We start from the raw sequence: 13,747 nt of genomic DNA, 5'->3' as shown, positions 1-13,747 counted from the left end.
TGTACTTTTATATTCTTCTGATTGCCTATCAGGTGGTATGGATTTTAGACCATTCCTGCTGATTTAATTCACTCAAGCCTTGCATCCTCCCTTGAAAATGAAATTTGTTTCAGACACTGTACTAATTCCATAATGAAAAATCACATTAACCAGAAACCTACATGACAAGACACATATGCTACGGATCATATACTTTACATGTCATTCTTAAACAGTAATAATGTATCCCTTTCAACTAAAGAATAACTACCAAGTACAATATGGAATTAATATAAATACTCAATAACAAAATTATATTTTATTTACAATTTGTTATGAACAAGCTAGAATACATGTTTATACAAACTGCACAAAATATTTTAAATCTATGTGACATTTGCATTAGTCAATACAACAATGTATCCCAGTACTTTCGATAAGGTTAACTGACAAGAGAATCTCTTGACTTAAAACATAATTAAAACAAAATTCTAATAGGAAAGTTAGTTAAATTCATGTTTTTGAATCATCATTCATTTCTTTTTTCTCTGCAGCTTCAACAATATCTTCCAGCTCTGCATCTAATCTTTCTTTAGCTCGGACAATCTGAGGAATCAAGATGCAACAATTAAAGTGAAATTTATAGCATAATGTAAAAAACACATACAATGATGGATTCCATTTACTATCAATAACGTAATATACAGTATATACTATCAATAACGTATACACAGTAATAATAAACTGACCCTTTACAACTGTACAACAAAAGTTCAGTAAACAAATATTTACTGTACACATCATCAGTGCAAATTTAAATAAGGAACATACTCTAGAACAGCCAAACAGAAATAACACAAAATAAAACAATTTTGTTTAACATACTCTAGAACAGCCAAATAGAAATAACACAAAATAAAATAATATTGTTTAACATACTCTAGAACAGCCAAATAGAAATAACACAAAATAAAACAATTTCGTTTTTATGTTGTCAACCAATCATTTTTCATTGAAATCCTGAAGCAAAACTACCAAACTTTGTTCAGTATAATAAGGAAAAGAAAGCTAAAACCAAACTGAAAGACATAGATCAAACTCTAAACTTCTATTTTATCCAAAATTAAGTCTACAAATCAATTAAATAATCATATCAAATAAATAATGGAGAACAAACTCTTCATGCCAGCTCTGCGAGAGCTTAAAATGTTAACTCACTGGCCTGGTTAAAGTATTTGATGATAATGATAAAAATAATACTCTAAACCATCCTAGTCTCAAATCTGTTCGGAAGGATACTGATGGAAACAATAAAAATAACAACATACAGTTTACAAGATAAAGAACATGACTAAGTAATTCAGTTTTATCTTTCACCTCAATTCTTACTAAATGCCAAATATTCTTGTCCCTGCTATTGTATGAATGTTAATTTTTTTCTACCTGACTTCAAACTTATTCCTAACTGTTCTGTTTTCTAAAATTTCAATTAGTGAAATATTTTCAAGCTGCACAGAAAAATTTATATGCAAAATAAGGTATAGAGACTGAACTGTTATTATCCAAGAAACAGTTACTAAAAATTTTACTAACATCTATGTATGCTACAAGAGGATGCCTCACAATGTGCAGACCAAAATCAAATTTTATAATTTCTCCCTTGAAAGTTTATTTCTCTACAAACTAATAAAATAATCATAGCAAATAAATAATGGAGAATAAGATAAAATGAAAAAGAAAAAAATTGTCTAACTCACACAAGGTATATGACACAAAGCTTGTACAGTAATTCAAAACCTAATGCCCATGTTATAAGAACAATGTGCAATTATCAGAAGCATTTTGGAAGACCAACTTCTCATATATACTGTATTTTTACACTGTACATAGTGTCAGTGCAGTATGAGAAGTACTGTGCCATATTCCATTACGAGGCTAAACTTTGAAAAGGTATTTGTGAACACACTCAAAGTTTAAAACAATACTCAAAATAAATGTATGAATTCTTATTTATTTAAAATCTAGTAAAGAATATTACCAATATTACCACATGAAAGAAGACCAAAACATGCACCAACACATGTACACAAAAACTGAAAGACAGTCACATCCAGGTTGATCAATTTTATTATACAAACATGTCTATGCATTTCTTATATCTATATCAATAATGGTGGTAAATAAGTGAGATTATTCTTATACACCTTTGGAAGAAGAGCACGAAGAGTCATATGAACTATTATAGCTGTTAAACCCCAAATTCGTGGATTACAGCCTATAAAAACTGGTAAGGCATAGCCCCCCCCTTTCATTTCCTTAGACCTAAATTGTGTTTGTCTTGCATTCTGTGGCTCACAAAGATTTTGAAGAGATACTGCAAACACATAATCAACTTCGTTTTCTGAAAGTTTCAAGTTCTGTTGGTCAATATTGCCAATATATGCCAAAACCCCCCTGATTCCCTGATGATCTCTTCCTGGAACCACAGGTGTAATCCCCCAAATATCAACGTCAGTTCGAGGAATACCTATTTCTTCTTCTGTTTCTCTTAAAGCAGTGTCTACTGGGTCTTCATCAGGATCTGCCATCCCACCTGGGAAACCTACCTCTCTAGCATGTTTACTCAGAGTAGCAGATCGAACTGTAAACAGGAGGGACAATTCTCCCTCATAATGACACAAAGGTATAAGAACAGCAGCATATTTTTTTGGTTCTCGCTGGAACTTCCTCAGAGCTCCAGCTTTTTGCAAGCGATCTACACACTGTTTTCTGCTTGACTCTGATAGAACAGAGTCCCAGTTAAAAGTATTAGAAGAAAAATGACGAGCAGGTACTCTGAAGAAAGGGTTTACCATCGTGGGTATTTCAGGCCAGAATCGATTATGACTTATCTGCCATGTATCTGAACAAAATCTTCGCTCACAGCTTCCTCTTCCACAAATCTAGGAGGAGAGCTGAGAATTAGCCATATATCTATATCTGATCATTCACTCTAATAATTTATAAATAAAACTTTTGAAAATTTTTAAGATGTGTCATCTTAAAATAGTTACTTGTATAGGGCTAGTAAACTCCAAAAGCCAAAGTCATGATGGATATATATTAATGATGACTGACGATAAAGAATAAGTGTTTGACTCTCTTACAGCCACTAAACTGGGGTTAAGGTACAATATACAGCATTAAAAATTATTATTTGTGAGACCTATAGGAGTGATATTAACAAGGCCTATAAACAAATAATGAAGACTTATGAATGTTCACAAGTAAAAACTAGTTTGAAAAATACAAAAAATAGAACCTTCCTAAGATATTGTAAATGACAGAGAAAGTAGCTGCTTAAGTCTTTCGATTTTAATTTCTCAGTTTCTTAGATTTTCCAAATATTCCGGCAGGTTCATAATCTTGACGTGAACCATAATCAAAGTGAGGGAAATTTTCGTAATATGCAAAACATACCCATACTACTAATTTGAATATGCTGATCACATATATCCCAATGCCTCTTAATGAAATAAAAATTGGTAAAACTACTTCTTGAGAGCACAGAAATACATATAATGTATTACAGCCTTTTTCTTGTATTTCAGCAACACCCAGCTTACGGTAGAAAAACAAAAGAAGTGCTGATGAAGCTAGACATTAAACTTTCACCTGCCCTTTTGATATAGCAGACTATCTATTACCTCTGAAACTATATCTGAAACTATAAAATATCTGAAATTATAGCATTAGATAACCCTAAACTTCTTATGGAACATCAAGCTCTCAAACTTTGCAGTTTTATCACTGAAGTTTGGGATGCTGTTTAATATATCCAGTAAGTAATACTGTATACAGAAAATCTTATTAAATCTTCACCTGTATTATTAATGCTACACATTAAAAAGAGAGGGTTTACAAGCTTCAACATATTACAAATACTGAACATTAGAAAACATACTTTATGCATGCTCCAATAAATTACTTCATATCACTGAAATGCTATTTGACAGAATCTATTTTAGAGATGCATCAAAAACTCATAATTTCATGTAAATTAAAACCAGAGCGTTTGAATCAAATGTTTCAGATAATTTTTTACTGCATTTTCTACGGACGATGGATTAGTCATAAGAGGTGACCATAAAATAAATGTATGTCAAACAGGTCTGGCCAATTCTCAGACAGGGCAATGTTACTTCTTTCTTTCTCCAAGTATTGCTGAAAGCTACATCTCTACAGTGAGTTTAATCTGCTTGTAACTGTATTATCAGCTTCAACATTCATGAAGCTTGTTATAAAACATACCAAGACTTAGCAGCTTTATCTCTACCTGTATTTACATTTCCTTTAATGTCTACATGAACAACGATCCAGATAATCTATATCATATACATTATGGATTGTGTCTTTGATCTACTGGACAAGAAAATTTTGAGAACTGAATTTTACTATCTGGGTATATTGCAGCAAATCAGACACCACCATTAGATATGATATCATCAGGATATATTACTGGCTCTGACCTTTTTTTTCATTCATATATTCTATTATATGCTACTCATAATGTTTATATGTAACTTAGGAGGGAATGTGTTTGGCCTTTATGAATAATCCAATAGTGAGGAAGTTTCAGTATTACTGGAGAGATGGTTACATTTGGACTTCAGGCCACAATAAATCTAAGTTTATTTCAGCAGAGATCCTTCAAGTTCACAGTTGATCCCTGATACCCTTTACCTGCCAAAAGCAACCAGATTTGCTGAACAGCAGCACCAATATGCAGTAAATGTGCCTCGATGTTGAACTTCTCAGTTCCAGAGGTCCTTTATTCCTGACACTGTTGGACTGTGGAACAGCCTCTCAGAGGATGTTGTGCAATTGGAACTTCAGAAGTTCAAGCAAAGATGCAATGCATTACTACCCTAATACTATTCTCCTTGCATTTGAATACATTTTATCTCTGTATATATTAATTTATTATCTTTTTTTTTTTTTTATAGGTTGGATCTCTTCTTTATGTATTTCCCTTTACCCACTCTTACTTCTTCCTAATGAGCACCATATTCTTTGGAAGCTTGAATTTCAAGTCAATGGCTCCTGTGGGCTTGCTCCATATGAATAGGTTTCATCTTATGAATAGTAATACTGGTTCTAATGGAGAATGGTGAAAAGATGGGTAATTTTGCATGTTGTTGGATGGAGAGACAGGACCTGGAATATGTCCTACTATCCAGTATAGGCGTAGGCATAAAAATAGAGCTTTGCCTACATACATATCTAACATCAAACTGGATTGGATAGTCCTTGAGGGTCCCAAAGGAAAAGACCATTTACAAAGCATCTACTATCATACACTGTAGATAATACTGAATGCTCCTTACAGTGTCCTTTTAGTACCTGCTTCACTGTTTTCACCCTTTCCCATTGCTCTCACCTCATGTAATATTCCAACTTCCTTAACATTAACTTCATCCAATTTCCTCTTCCCATTTAAGAACAAATCTTTTGGGTAGGCCATGTGTTAGTCTGTATAACATGACTAAAGGTCTCATTAAATATAGGCCATGTGTTAGTCTGTATAACATGACTAAAGGTCTCATTAAATAGAGTTAAATAAGGGTAGGCCATGTGCTAGTCTGTATAACATGACTAAAAGTCTCATTAAATAGAGTTAAATTTTGAATGATCTTTTGCATCCCAACTGAGTTGCATAATGAAGCTGAACCTGTTGTTGTTCCATTAAATGAGAGTTCTGTTAACCCAACTACTAGGCCAATTCATTCTTGTTAAATTAAAATATTAAAGACAAACCTTGGTTTTAAGACGACTGTATATAGTATGCCAATTTGGAAAAACCAGAAGCATATCATCTTTGGCAAAGGACTAGAACTGGTCTGATGCAGAATAACTATACCCAATTAGAGTTCATGCCTTAGTTGAGAATGAATGCAGTATCACTTGAAATAAAACCCTTTCTGGTACAGCTGTCTTCATGAATTCTGTACACATCAAGGCAAGCTAAGGTGACATCTGGCAATTCCTCAATGCAGCAGGTAAATCCCCGTGTTTTGCAAATGAGAAGCTGTTGGTAATACTACCTATTATTGATACAACTGCTAAACATGTGATAAACAATCCCTTAACCAAACAACAAAGCAATGGGAAGTGACAATATCAAGCAAAACATTGTTAATTTGCCAGATGTCTCATAAGTTGCTGTGATGTGTACAGTATCAAAATTCATGAGGCCAACAGGACAACTTGAGAACATAAATAGTGAGTTACTCATAAATCTGTAATTTTTGGTACAACCTCGACAGAGCCTCCTTTGCTTACACTAAATGGCTGTCAATCACTGCCCAAAGGAAATAGCAATCCCTATGGTTGCTGTGTATGAAAAATATGCAGCCTAACCAGACTCTTACCTTGACTCATTCTTGTTTTCCTGAAGCTAAATTAACTAGTTTAAACTAACTGAAAATCTTTTACCTGGTATTGACATTGGAGGTGTAGCTTATACCCAAATTATATTTTTCCTTTGTTACTTAAGAAGGCTATTGATTACTTAGTTCCAGTTGTCTGCTATTTGTTATACGCTAAAAGAGGTTCTTTTTGCAGTGTTGGAGAACTGGTAATGTTACTCCGTTAGCAACATGGGGGATTGATAGCTTATTATTGGCCAATTTCTATAACTCCCATATTACTGAAAGTTTCTGAACATCTATTGGCAAAACATTTACATGTCTGTACTGGCAGCAACCATCTGTTAATCAATTCGTAGTCAGGCTTTTGTGAGGGTTTGAATGGTAGTATTATACTTCTTGAAATTTCCAGACTTGTACAGCAATCCCAAGATTATGCTTATGGAGTTAGTATGACTGGTCTTGACCTAAGTGTTGCTCTCATTCAGGCTACTTATGAGACACTTGTGTTCAAACTTCTTTAACTACCAGATTGCAAAGAGCATCTGATTATGGTCACTACAGTGACTACAGGAATATAATCTCTGTTTTCCCTAAGGGTAATGTCTGGCCTACTACCACTTGTATTCACATAATATATTTGGCCAGGGACACAAACTTGTTGCTTAATGCTACTGTTTGCAACAAACCCAACTCCTCAGTATTGACCTGTGGTTGTGGAATGTCTTAAAAGATTTAGCTAAAAATTAGTGCATAGTGCAAATCATGGGGGGGATGAAGATGAATCATAACTAAACTAAAAGTATGACTGTTATTAATTCTAGGATATTGGATCACCCCCAACCAACCTTTTCAATATTTATTTAACTACATACTACTCATCTAGAATTTTAGGTGCCATTCTTGACTGCAGTTTCACTTTTGAGATATAAATATGATCTGTATCTTCTGGTGTTTTACAAAAAATTGGTATACTAAGAAAATCTTTCAAGATTTTTGGAGCCCTGTATATTCTGGAGACATTTTTATTCTTTTAGTCTGCCATGCTGTGAATACTGTTTCCTGATTTGGTCTTCAACAGTTAACATACATCCTAAATTGTCTGATAAACACTTGACTTCCATTAAATTTCTTTTTCCTGATATTAATAGTAAGCTCTGATACAACTAAATTAGCTCTTGTTTAACTTGATAAAATTCTTCATAGCTTTGATCATTCACTGTATTTCATCATTTCCATACTACATCATGCACCACTTAGTACTAAACACATAGCTGATTTTAATAGTCTTGTCATTTCTTGTTTGGGGTTCAATCCACTGTGTTTTCTAAACATTTTATTCCAGCTGTGATCAAATTACAGAACGATCTTCTAGCCATGTAGCTGAATCCCTGGAACTCTGTGACTTCAAACCTGGTGTAAGTGCTTCTTTGCTGAGCAGGCTCATTTAAGTCTCATTTTATGGCTTATTTGTTCTACCTTATATGCTTTCCTTTGTTCTTTCTATTACACAGTATTTCACTGCTTCTGTACTTCTTTTTCTAGAACGGGCTGCTTTCCCTCTTGGACCCTTGGGCTTGTAGCATTAAGCTTTTCCAACTTGGGGCGAAGCTTGGTCAACAATAATAATAACAATGATAATTTACAAGTCCTGAAAGAGTCCCATATCTCTACATTAATACTGAATATAAGAGCTTGATTACTTTTACCCTAAAAACTATATTTTCATATTATACATGATACAAAGGATGACATATTTTAAGACTTGGTTCCACTGAGGCCACCAATAACTGCAAATCAACCAGTTCCTGCACTGATCCTCTTATGGTCTACAACTGTTTACAACAAGTTATGAATATCAGTGAAAACCAGAATTACTGTACGTCTGAAAGACTGCTGGATTATTCATGTAAAATAAAGGTGTCAAATAGTTTGTCACTGATCAAAACCCTTTTCTTTTAAAATGTTTAATGAACAGGGGGAATAGCTATCCCAGCTATGACATAGGAACATAAACTGTATATATATTTTACAGCATAGTGCTTCACCTCATTAATTTCTTCATATTTCTTGCATAAATTCACATTTTATATTATCTCCAGAAACCAACCGTTTTATCTTGGATTTATGGTTGAAATTACCTGTACAGTATACCTAAATTTTTCATCTTCTGACAAAGGGCAGGATCCACACCATTCTGACAAAGGGCAGGGTCCACGGCGATAACGATAATTTCGATGAACTGGCTGAATAACCACGGGCATATTTGAAACTCAATTACAGCATTTTTGAAATTCTTTTGGTATTTTCTGACAAAACTTCCTTTCAGCTGGAGTTCAGTGCAATTATCATCTCTTCTAGTTGTACAGTACTGGCTACAATTTGAAGGCTTATATACCACAAAATAAGCTTAGACTGAATGTACCTTTTTTCAGTGACAATCTAGTTTAAAAAAACCTTCATGAAGCATGTTTCCTCCCTTTTAGATGAAAAAAAGCAAGCAATTTTCCTTTGCAAATAGTTTCTTTTGAGTTTCTGTGCTCTTGTCTTCGAAATAATTTTTTGGGTTTTTGACAGCAGATGAAACTTTTAATGAGCCATTCAACCTATAATATGAATCTCAGTTAAGGATAACTGGCATGCCTTTTACAATTTAAAATATTCTTTTCTTTCCTAAACTGACATTATGGTACATAGTATTAGCAGATGACATAGTCAATCCTAGTATGTCTTTGGTGTAAATGACTGCAAGGGGTCCTGTAATTTGAATTTCCCTGAAGGACACCAGTATCAACCCTTCAAGATTTTGATAATGTTCCATGTGTTCCTGTTCTCACCTCTTCAGATTCAGCGAATGCAGAATTAGGTCATGTATGAAACCCAAAAATTATTTTAAATGTTTTGCATATGACAACAGTATGATGTACCGATCAAAAGTCTTTGCTTTCTCTACCAATGGGCATTTTTATTCACTAGTAATCTAGCTGACTCAGTTTCATTTATTTGCAGTTGCTCTTTTTCTTAATGTCCTCTCAACATATGCTTCACAGTTGAGTGTGTCCAGTAGTTAACATGTTCTACCTCTTCCAATACCTGTCCTTCTATCACACCACAGCCTTCAACTAATGTCTTTGCCAACTTGCCCTTGTAATGCATGAGACCAAAGTGAGCAATCGATTATTTTAAATAACTTCACAATATAAAACTAAATGAAACTAAGCGAATAAAAGCATTCTCGCTTGCCAATGACATATAATTTAAGTACAATTTACATTAATTTACCTTACAGCACAAAATCAGCTACTTCATGGCAAAAACAAATTTCTCTCTATTACAATATGTAGTTTTAATTTGGAAAATGGTTCATTAATATGTTGAAATTTAGCTACTGGCTAACTGTAATCTATACAGTTTTTATTTTATTTGCAAGGCTTTCCCACACATGCCAAGCTACCATGCAACAATTCCGTTTCTAACAGTTAACATGACAAAGACAGAATTCACAAGTGGCAGAAAGGGACAAAGATAATTTTCTCATTATCGCAATCTTAGGCAACAGCAAAAGCTTAGTTGAAAACTGGTTGTGCATTCAATGCCAACTGAACTGCCCCTAAAAATGAATGAACTAAAACTAGCATCCAACAAACTGATAATTGCACTAGCTCTTTTGTGTTTGTAAGGTTCTCACTGAGAAAAATATAAACCATACAAATCCACAAAATCTTCAATCCACTCACCTTACTTTGTACATAAAATGATCCCCCTTGCTTTCGATCATTGACGGAAAATAAATAATCAAAATTCTTTTTTATTTTTTCTGGATCAAGTTCCTCCACATTGATTATCTGTTTGGCTTCTTCTAGACTCATACCCAATTTCTGATTAGTTGCTGAGTGTTTAGCTCCTGCAGCTCCTCCTCCAGCTCTCTGGGCAGCAGCCTGACTAGCTGTTGATAAAAGTTTCATTAATCAAATTACATAGCACTCTAATCACTCAAAGTGTCACATTATTTCAATGCTGGTTACCCTAATGTCTGAAAAAACAAAAAGGACTAAGTGTACAATATATGACAAACATCTCATAAGATGACAAGGGAATCACCAGTAATAATTGAACTGCATTCAAACCCTAAAGTTTGGGAGAGTCTCCAGCAAAACATTTCACTAAAATTTAAGTAATACTCAACTAGGGAAATGGTTAAAACTTCTTTAGTCTACTGACACACTCTAGTAAAACATCTTTCCAATGGTGAAGCATGGGTAAAGTAAGGTATGTGTACAATGTACAAAGACTAAATGTTTACAATAGAATTCTGTTGTAGTCTTGTATATTTTATATAATAAGTACAGTAATTGTTGCTTTTCTTTCAACTTTACATGACAATGCCATTTTGACTGTACATGCAAGTGATAGCTTAGCATAATAATAGCATTTAAATGTGCATAGCAAAAGGCTAATGTACCTCTACTTGGAATTACAAACTGAACAAGCAAATAACTTACTTTAATATGTGTTACATTAGTTAAATTGTGCCCATGAACATAGCAAAATAACATCAGTAAGAATAGAAGAAATATAAATGAAACAAACAGGGTTTAATACATGTGCAGAACAGTTTCAGGAAGGAACAGCAAGAAGGTATAGAAATATCCTTGATAAGTTTGTGGTGTACAAATTATTATCATCAACAAAGTAGTTCAAACATCATATACACACTCACCAGCAATTTCTTGCTGCAAAGCTTTTGCAAATGCTCGACCAACAACTTGTACTCCGGCTATTATTAGTTGAGCAAGATGTTTAGCCTGTCATTAAAAATAAAAAAAAACAATGTAAGTGCATAATACAATTACTCTGCTAGGCTGGTAAAATGTCTTAAAAATTAATACTGGATATTTAAAATGTTTCAATGCTTCACATAGTTCTAAAATTGACAAATGCCTTACTTGGTTACCATACTGAAATAATGTTAGTACAGTGGACCCCTGCTAGGCAGCAGTTCAGCATTCACAGATTCAGTCATTTGCAGTTTATTCTGTGAAATGTACAGTATCTTTCCAATGGTTAAGCATATCTCCAAATATATTGCGGGGAAATTCACTAATTCGCGGATTTTTTCGTAAAGCAATATTCACAAATTACTGTATTTTCATTTATTTTTGTGACTAAATAAATTTTTTACGATAAAAGTATGATTTACTAATTTTCAAATAATATTAATGTAAACACCATAAAATATCAATCAAATATTAAATAAAACCCCCCAATATTGATCTATTATCATCGTAATGTGTACTGTATAAAAAAAAACAATGTTCACCCTCTTTCTCTCTCTCTCTCTCTCTCTCTCCCCTTGGCACGCTACTGGCTGAAGGGGTTGGAAGTAGCCATCACACAGCTTGTAGCTCAGTGTATTAAATTTGAGGTGACTGAAGAAGATTCAATAATTTAGGTCATACCCAAGTAACCTGAGCTGGGATCTTTGGGAAGGATGTCGGCCCTAGATTACGTTTATATCTTTTTCTTTTGTTTGTGATATTTACTGTCTTTTATTGTTTATGTTTTTACATTCATCCCCAAGGGACTGGTACTAAACACAGTGCCCCATATTGCAAATACACTGATAGTTACTGAACCAGAGGGGCGTAGTAGTACATATTCTCCAGTTTTACCAGGGAAGACTCACTATGAGTCCAATACAGCTTCTTTAGAGAGGCTTTCCGAGGCAGGGCTAGCACAAGGTACGCAGTTGGAAATTCGCATACCATTGTATAATGATTCATGCGTTTAGCAACAAATCAATGTATATACAGTAATTGGTAGCTCTAAGTAGTAGCTCCGTGGCTGCGATTTCCTTCTAATTTGACTTTTTCTACAGGTTTTTGGTTGCCAATTATGAATTTATCTTCAATTTTTGTCACACAAATGTAATTAACCTGTAATTAAGCCCTGAAGTCCATCCAACAAGGGGTTTCCATACGCGATCTTCACAAGACAGAGCATGGGTACGTCTGTTTGGAACGGTTCATATCCCATCCGGCAAATGCAATAACTTGTTAATATATGGGTACTCCCCCGGGCCAGTACTAAACATGGCGAATGGCGAAGGGACATTCCATCCCCCCTATGCCAGTACTAAACACGGCAAAATGCATTTAACGTCCTCCTCGTTTTTCTCCTCCAGAGGGCGCCTCCCCAACGTAAACAAGTCTGCTCCATTCATGTGTTCTCCCCCACCCAAAACCCCAAATTCCCACAGTCCCCCTTTACTGTTGAGTAGAGTTAGGGGGCAAATAACAGTTTGCCGACAACAAACAAACTCACTGCCAGTATCAGAAGCCCTAAAAGTGTAGAAAAAACCAGTTTCCAAGGTAAAACAGGTGCGGAGCTAGCACTTAGAATTACCAAGTCGCATACCATTGGACAATGATTCATGCGTTTAGCAACAAATCAATGTATATAGAGTAAAATTAACCTCAGCCAGCTTCAACGAGGTCTATGGGGACTGAAACCCCACCATGCCATGTAGGACCAAGAATCCTAAGTTAGGTTAGGATGTTTCCCTGTAATTACTATCATGCTAGGCCCACCATATTTATATGTATTTCTCTTTAATAATCCTCCACCTGCTTCTCTTGTGGGGTTTGTTTTATATTTACCACTCCTAAAAGTGCACTTCACTCGCCGTGGATTTTCCCCTACCCAAAAACACCGGTTCCTATAATGGTTCCCTTGTACATACCAACCATAAAATATCTTAGGGATTAGAGAAAGGCCGGGAACAGGGGTAAAATCAGCACAAAAACAAAGACTTACAACCGATATATAAGATCATTTATTACAGGATTCCAGAAAGAACCTTTCGCTACATAGCCTAGGATATCTCCAGTTTCCCTTTATGTAAAATGATGTACATAAAGTTAAATGTAGAATATATACTTGCCATTTTGTTAACTGATAACTGATGAGTAAGTATAGTTTAAAACTTTGATGACGGAATGATTTCTGTAGATCACCACACGAGTTTCAACTGCATTTCGAGTTCGATCAAACCACATGAAGAAGAGTTACATAGACGGTCGACGGCTTCGTCTGCAGACCAGAATCTATCAGCTGATTCCATCGCTCCTACAGCTATTTCCCATGCAGATAAAACAATGTTTCACATGTTTTTAAAGATGTTTACACACTTTCTTCACTCTAACAGAGAAGAAAGAAATTCGTAAACTTTTAAACGTGAAAAAAGAATCCCTTGCGTGATAAAACAAACTTAAATGTCACCTGGAAAAATGAGAAACAATACGTCTTTTCGCTGTAGTTTGTCAGTACCAAAGCCTCAATGCTGACAGTATTTTTTAAAT

At 34.6% G+C, this 13,747-nt stretch overlaps 1 protein-coding gene across 2 annotated transcripts; it reads right to left on the bottom strand.

Annotated features, from left to right (window-relative positions):
• Nucleotides 1–283: 283 nt before the first annotated feature.
• Nucleotides 284–13,665, bottom strand: LOC136843111 (mitochondrial import inner membrane translocase subunit TIM16-like). 2 transcript variants are annotated; one of them, XM_067111115.1, is made up of 5 exons: nucleotides 13,330–13,665; nucleotides 11,107–11,191; nucleotides 10,124–10,332; nucleotides 892–2,921; nucleotides 284–811 (listed from the first exon to the last, which is right to left on the bottom strand). In XM_067111115.1, the coding sequence occupies exons 1-4, from the start codon at nucleotides 13,330–13,332 to the stop codon at nucleotides 2,139–2,141; spliced, it is 1,080 nt and encodes a 359-aa protein (XP_066967216.1). In that variant the 5' UTR covers nucleotides 13,333–13,665; the 3' UTR covers nucleotides 284–811; nucleotides 892–2,138. The 2 variants fall into 2 exon arrangements, with proteins under 2 accessions (XP_066967216.1, XP_066967217.1); XM_067111116.1 differs by lacking the exon at nucleotides 892–2,921 and having other exon boundaries at nucleotides 284–585; nucleotides 13,330–13,510.
• Between the last annotated feature and the right edge of the window lie 82 nt (nucleotides 13,666–13,747).

This window comes from Macrobrachium rosenbergii, chromosome 11, assembly GCF_040412425.1.
Source record: "Macrobrachium rosenbergii isolate ZJJX-2024 chromosome 11, ASM4041242v1, whole genome shotgun sequence".
NCBI lineage: Eukaryota > Metazoa > Arthropoda > Malacostraca > Decapoda > Palaemonidae > Macrobrachium > Macrobrachium rosenbergii.
This window is presented reverse-complemented; position numbering and strand designations above follow the sequence as displayed.

Coding starts and splice junctions, on each gene's coding strand:
- LOC136843111 (XM_067111115.1), bottom strand. Junction 10,333..11,106: donor TTTGCAGCAAGAAATTGCTG/GTGAGTGTGTAT, acceptor TTTTATCAACAG/CTAGTCAGGCTGCTGCCCAG. Junction 2,922..10,123: donor CATTTTATGTACAAAGTAAG/GTGAGTGGATTG, acceptor CTCTCCTCCTAG/ATTTGTGGAAGAGGAAGCTG.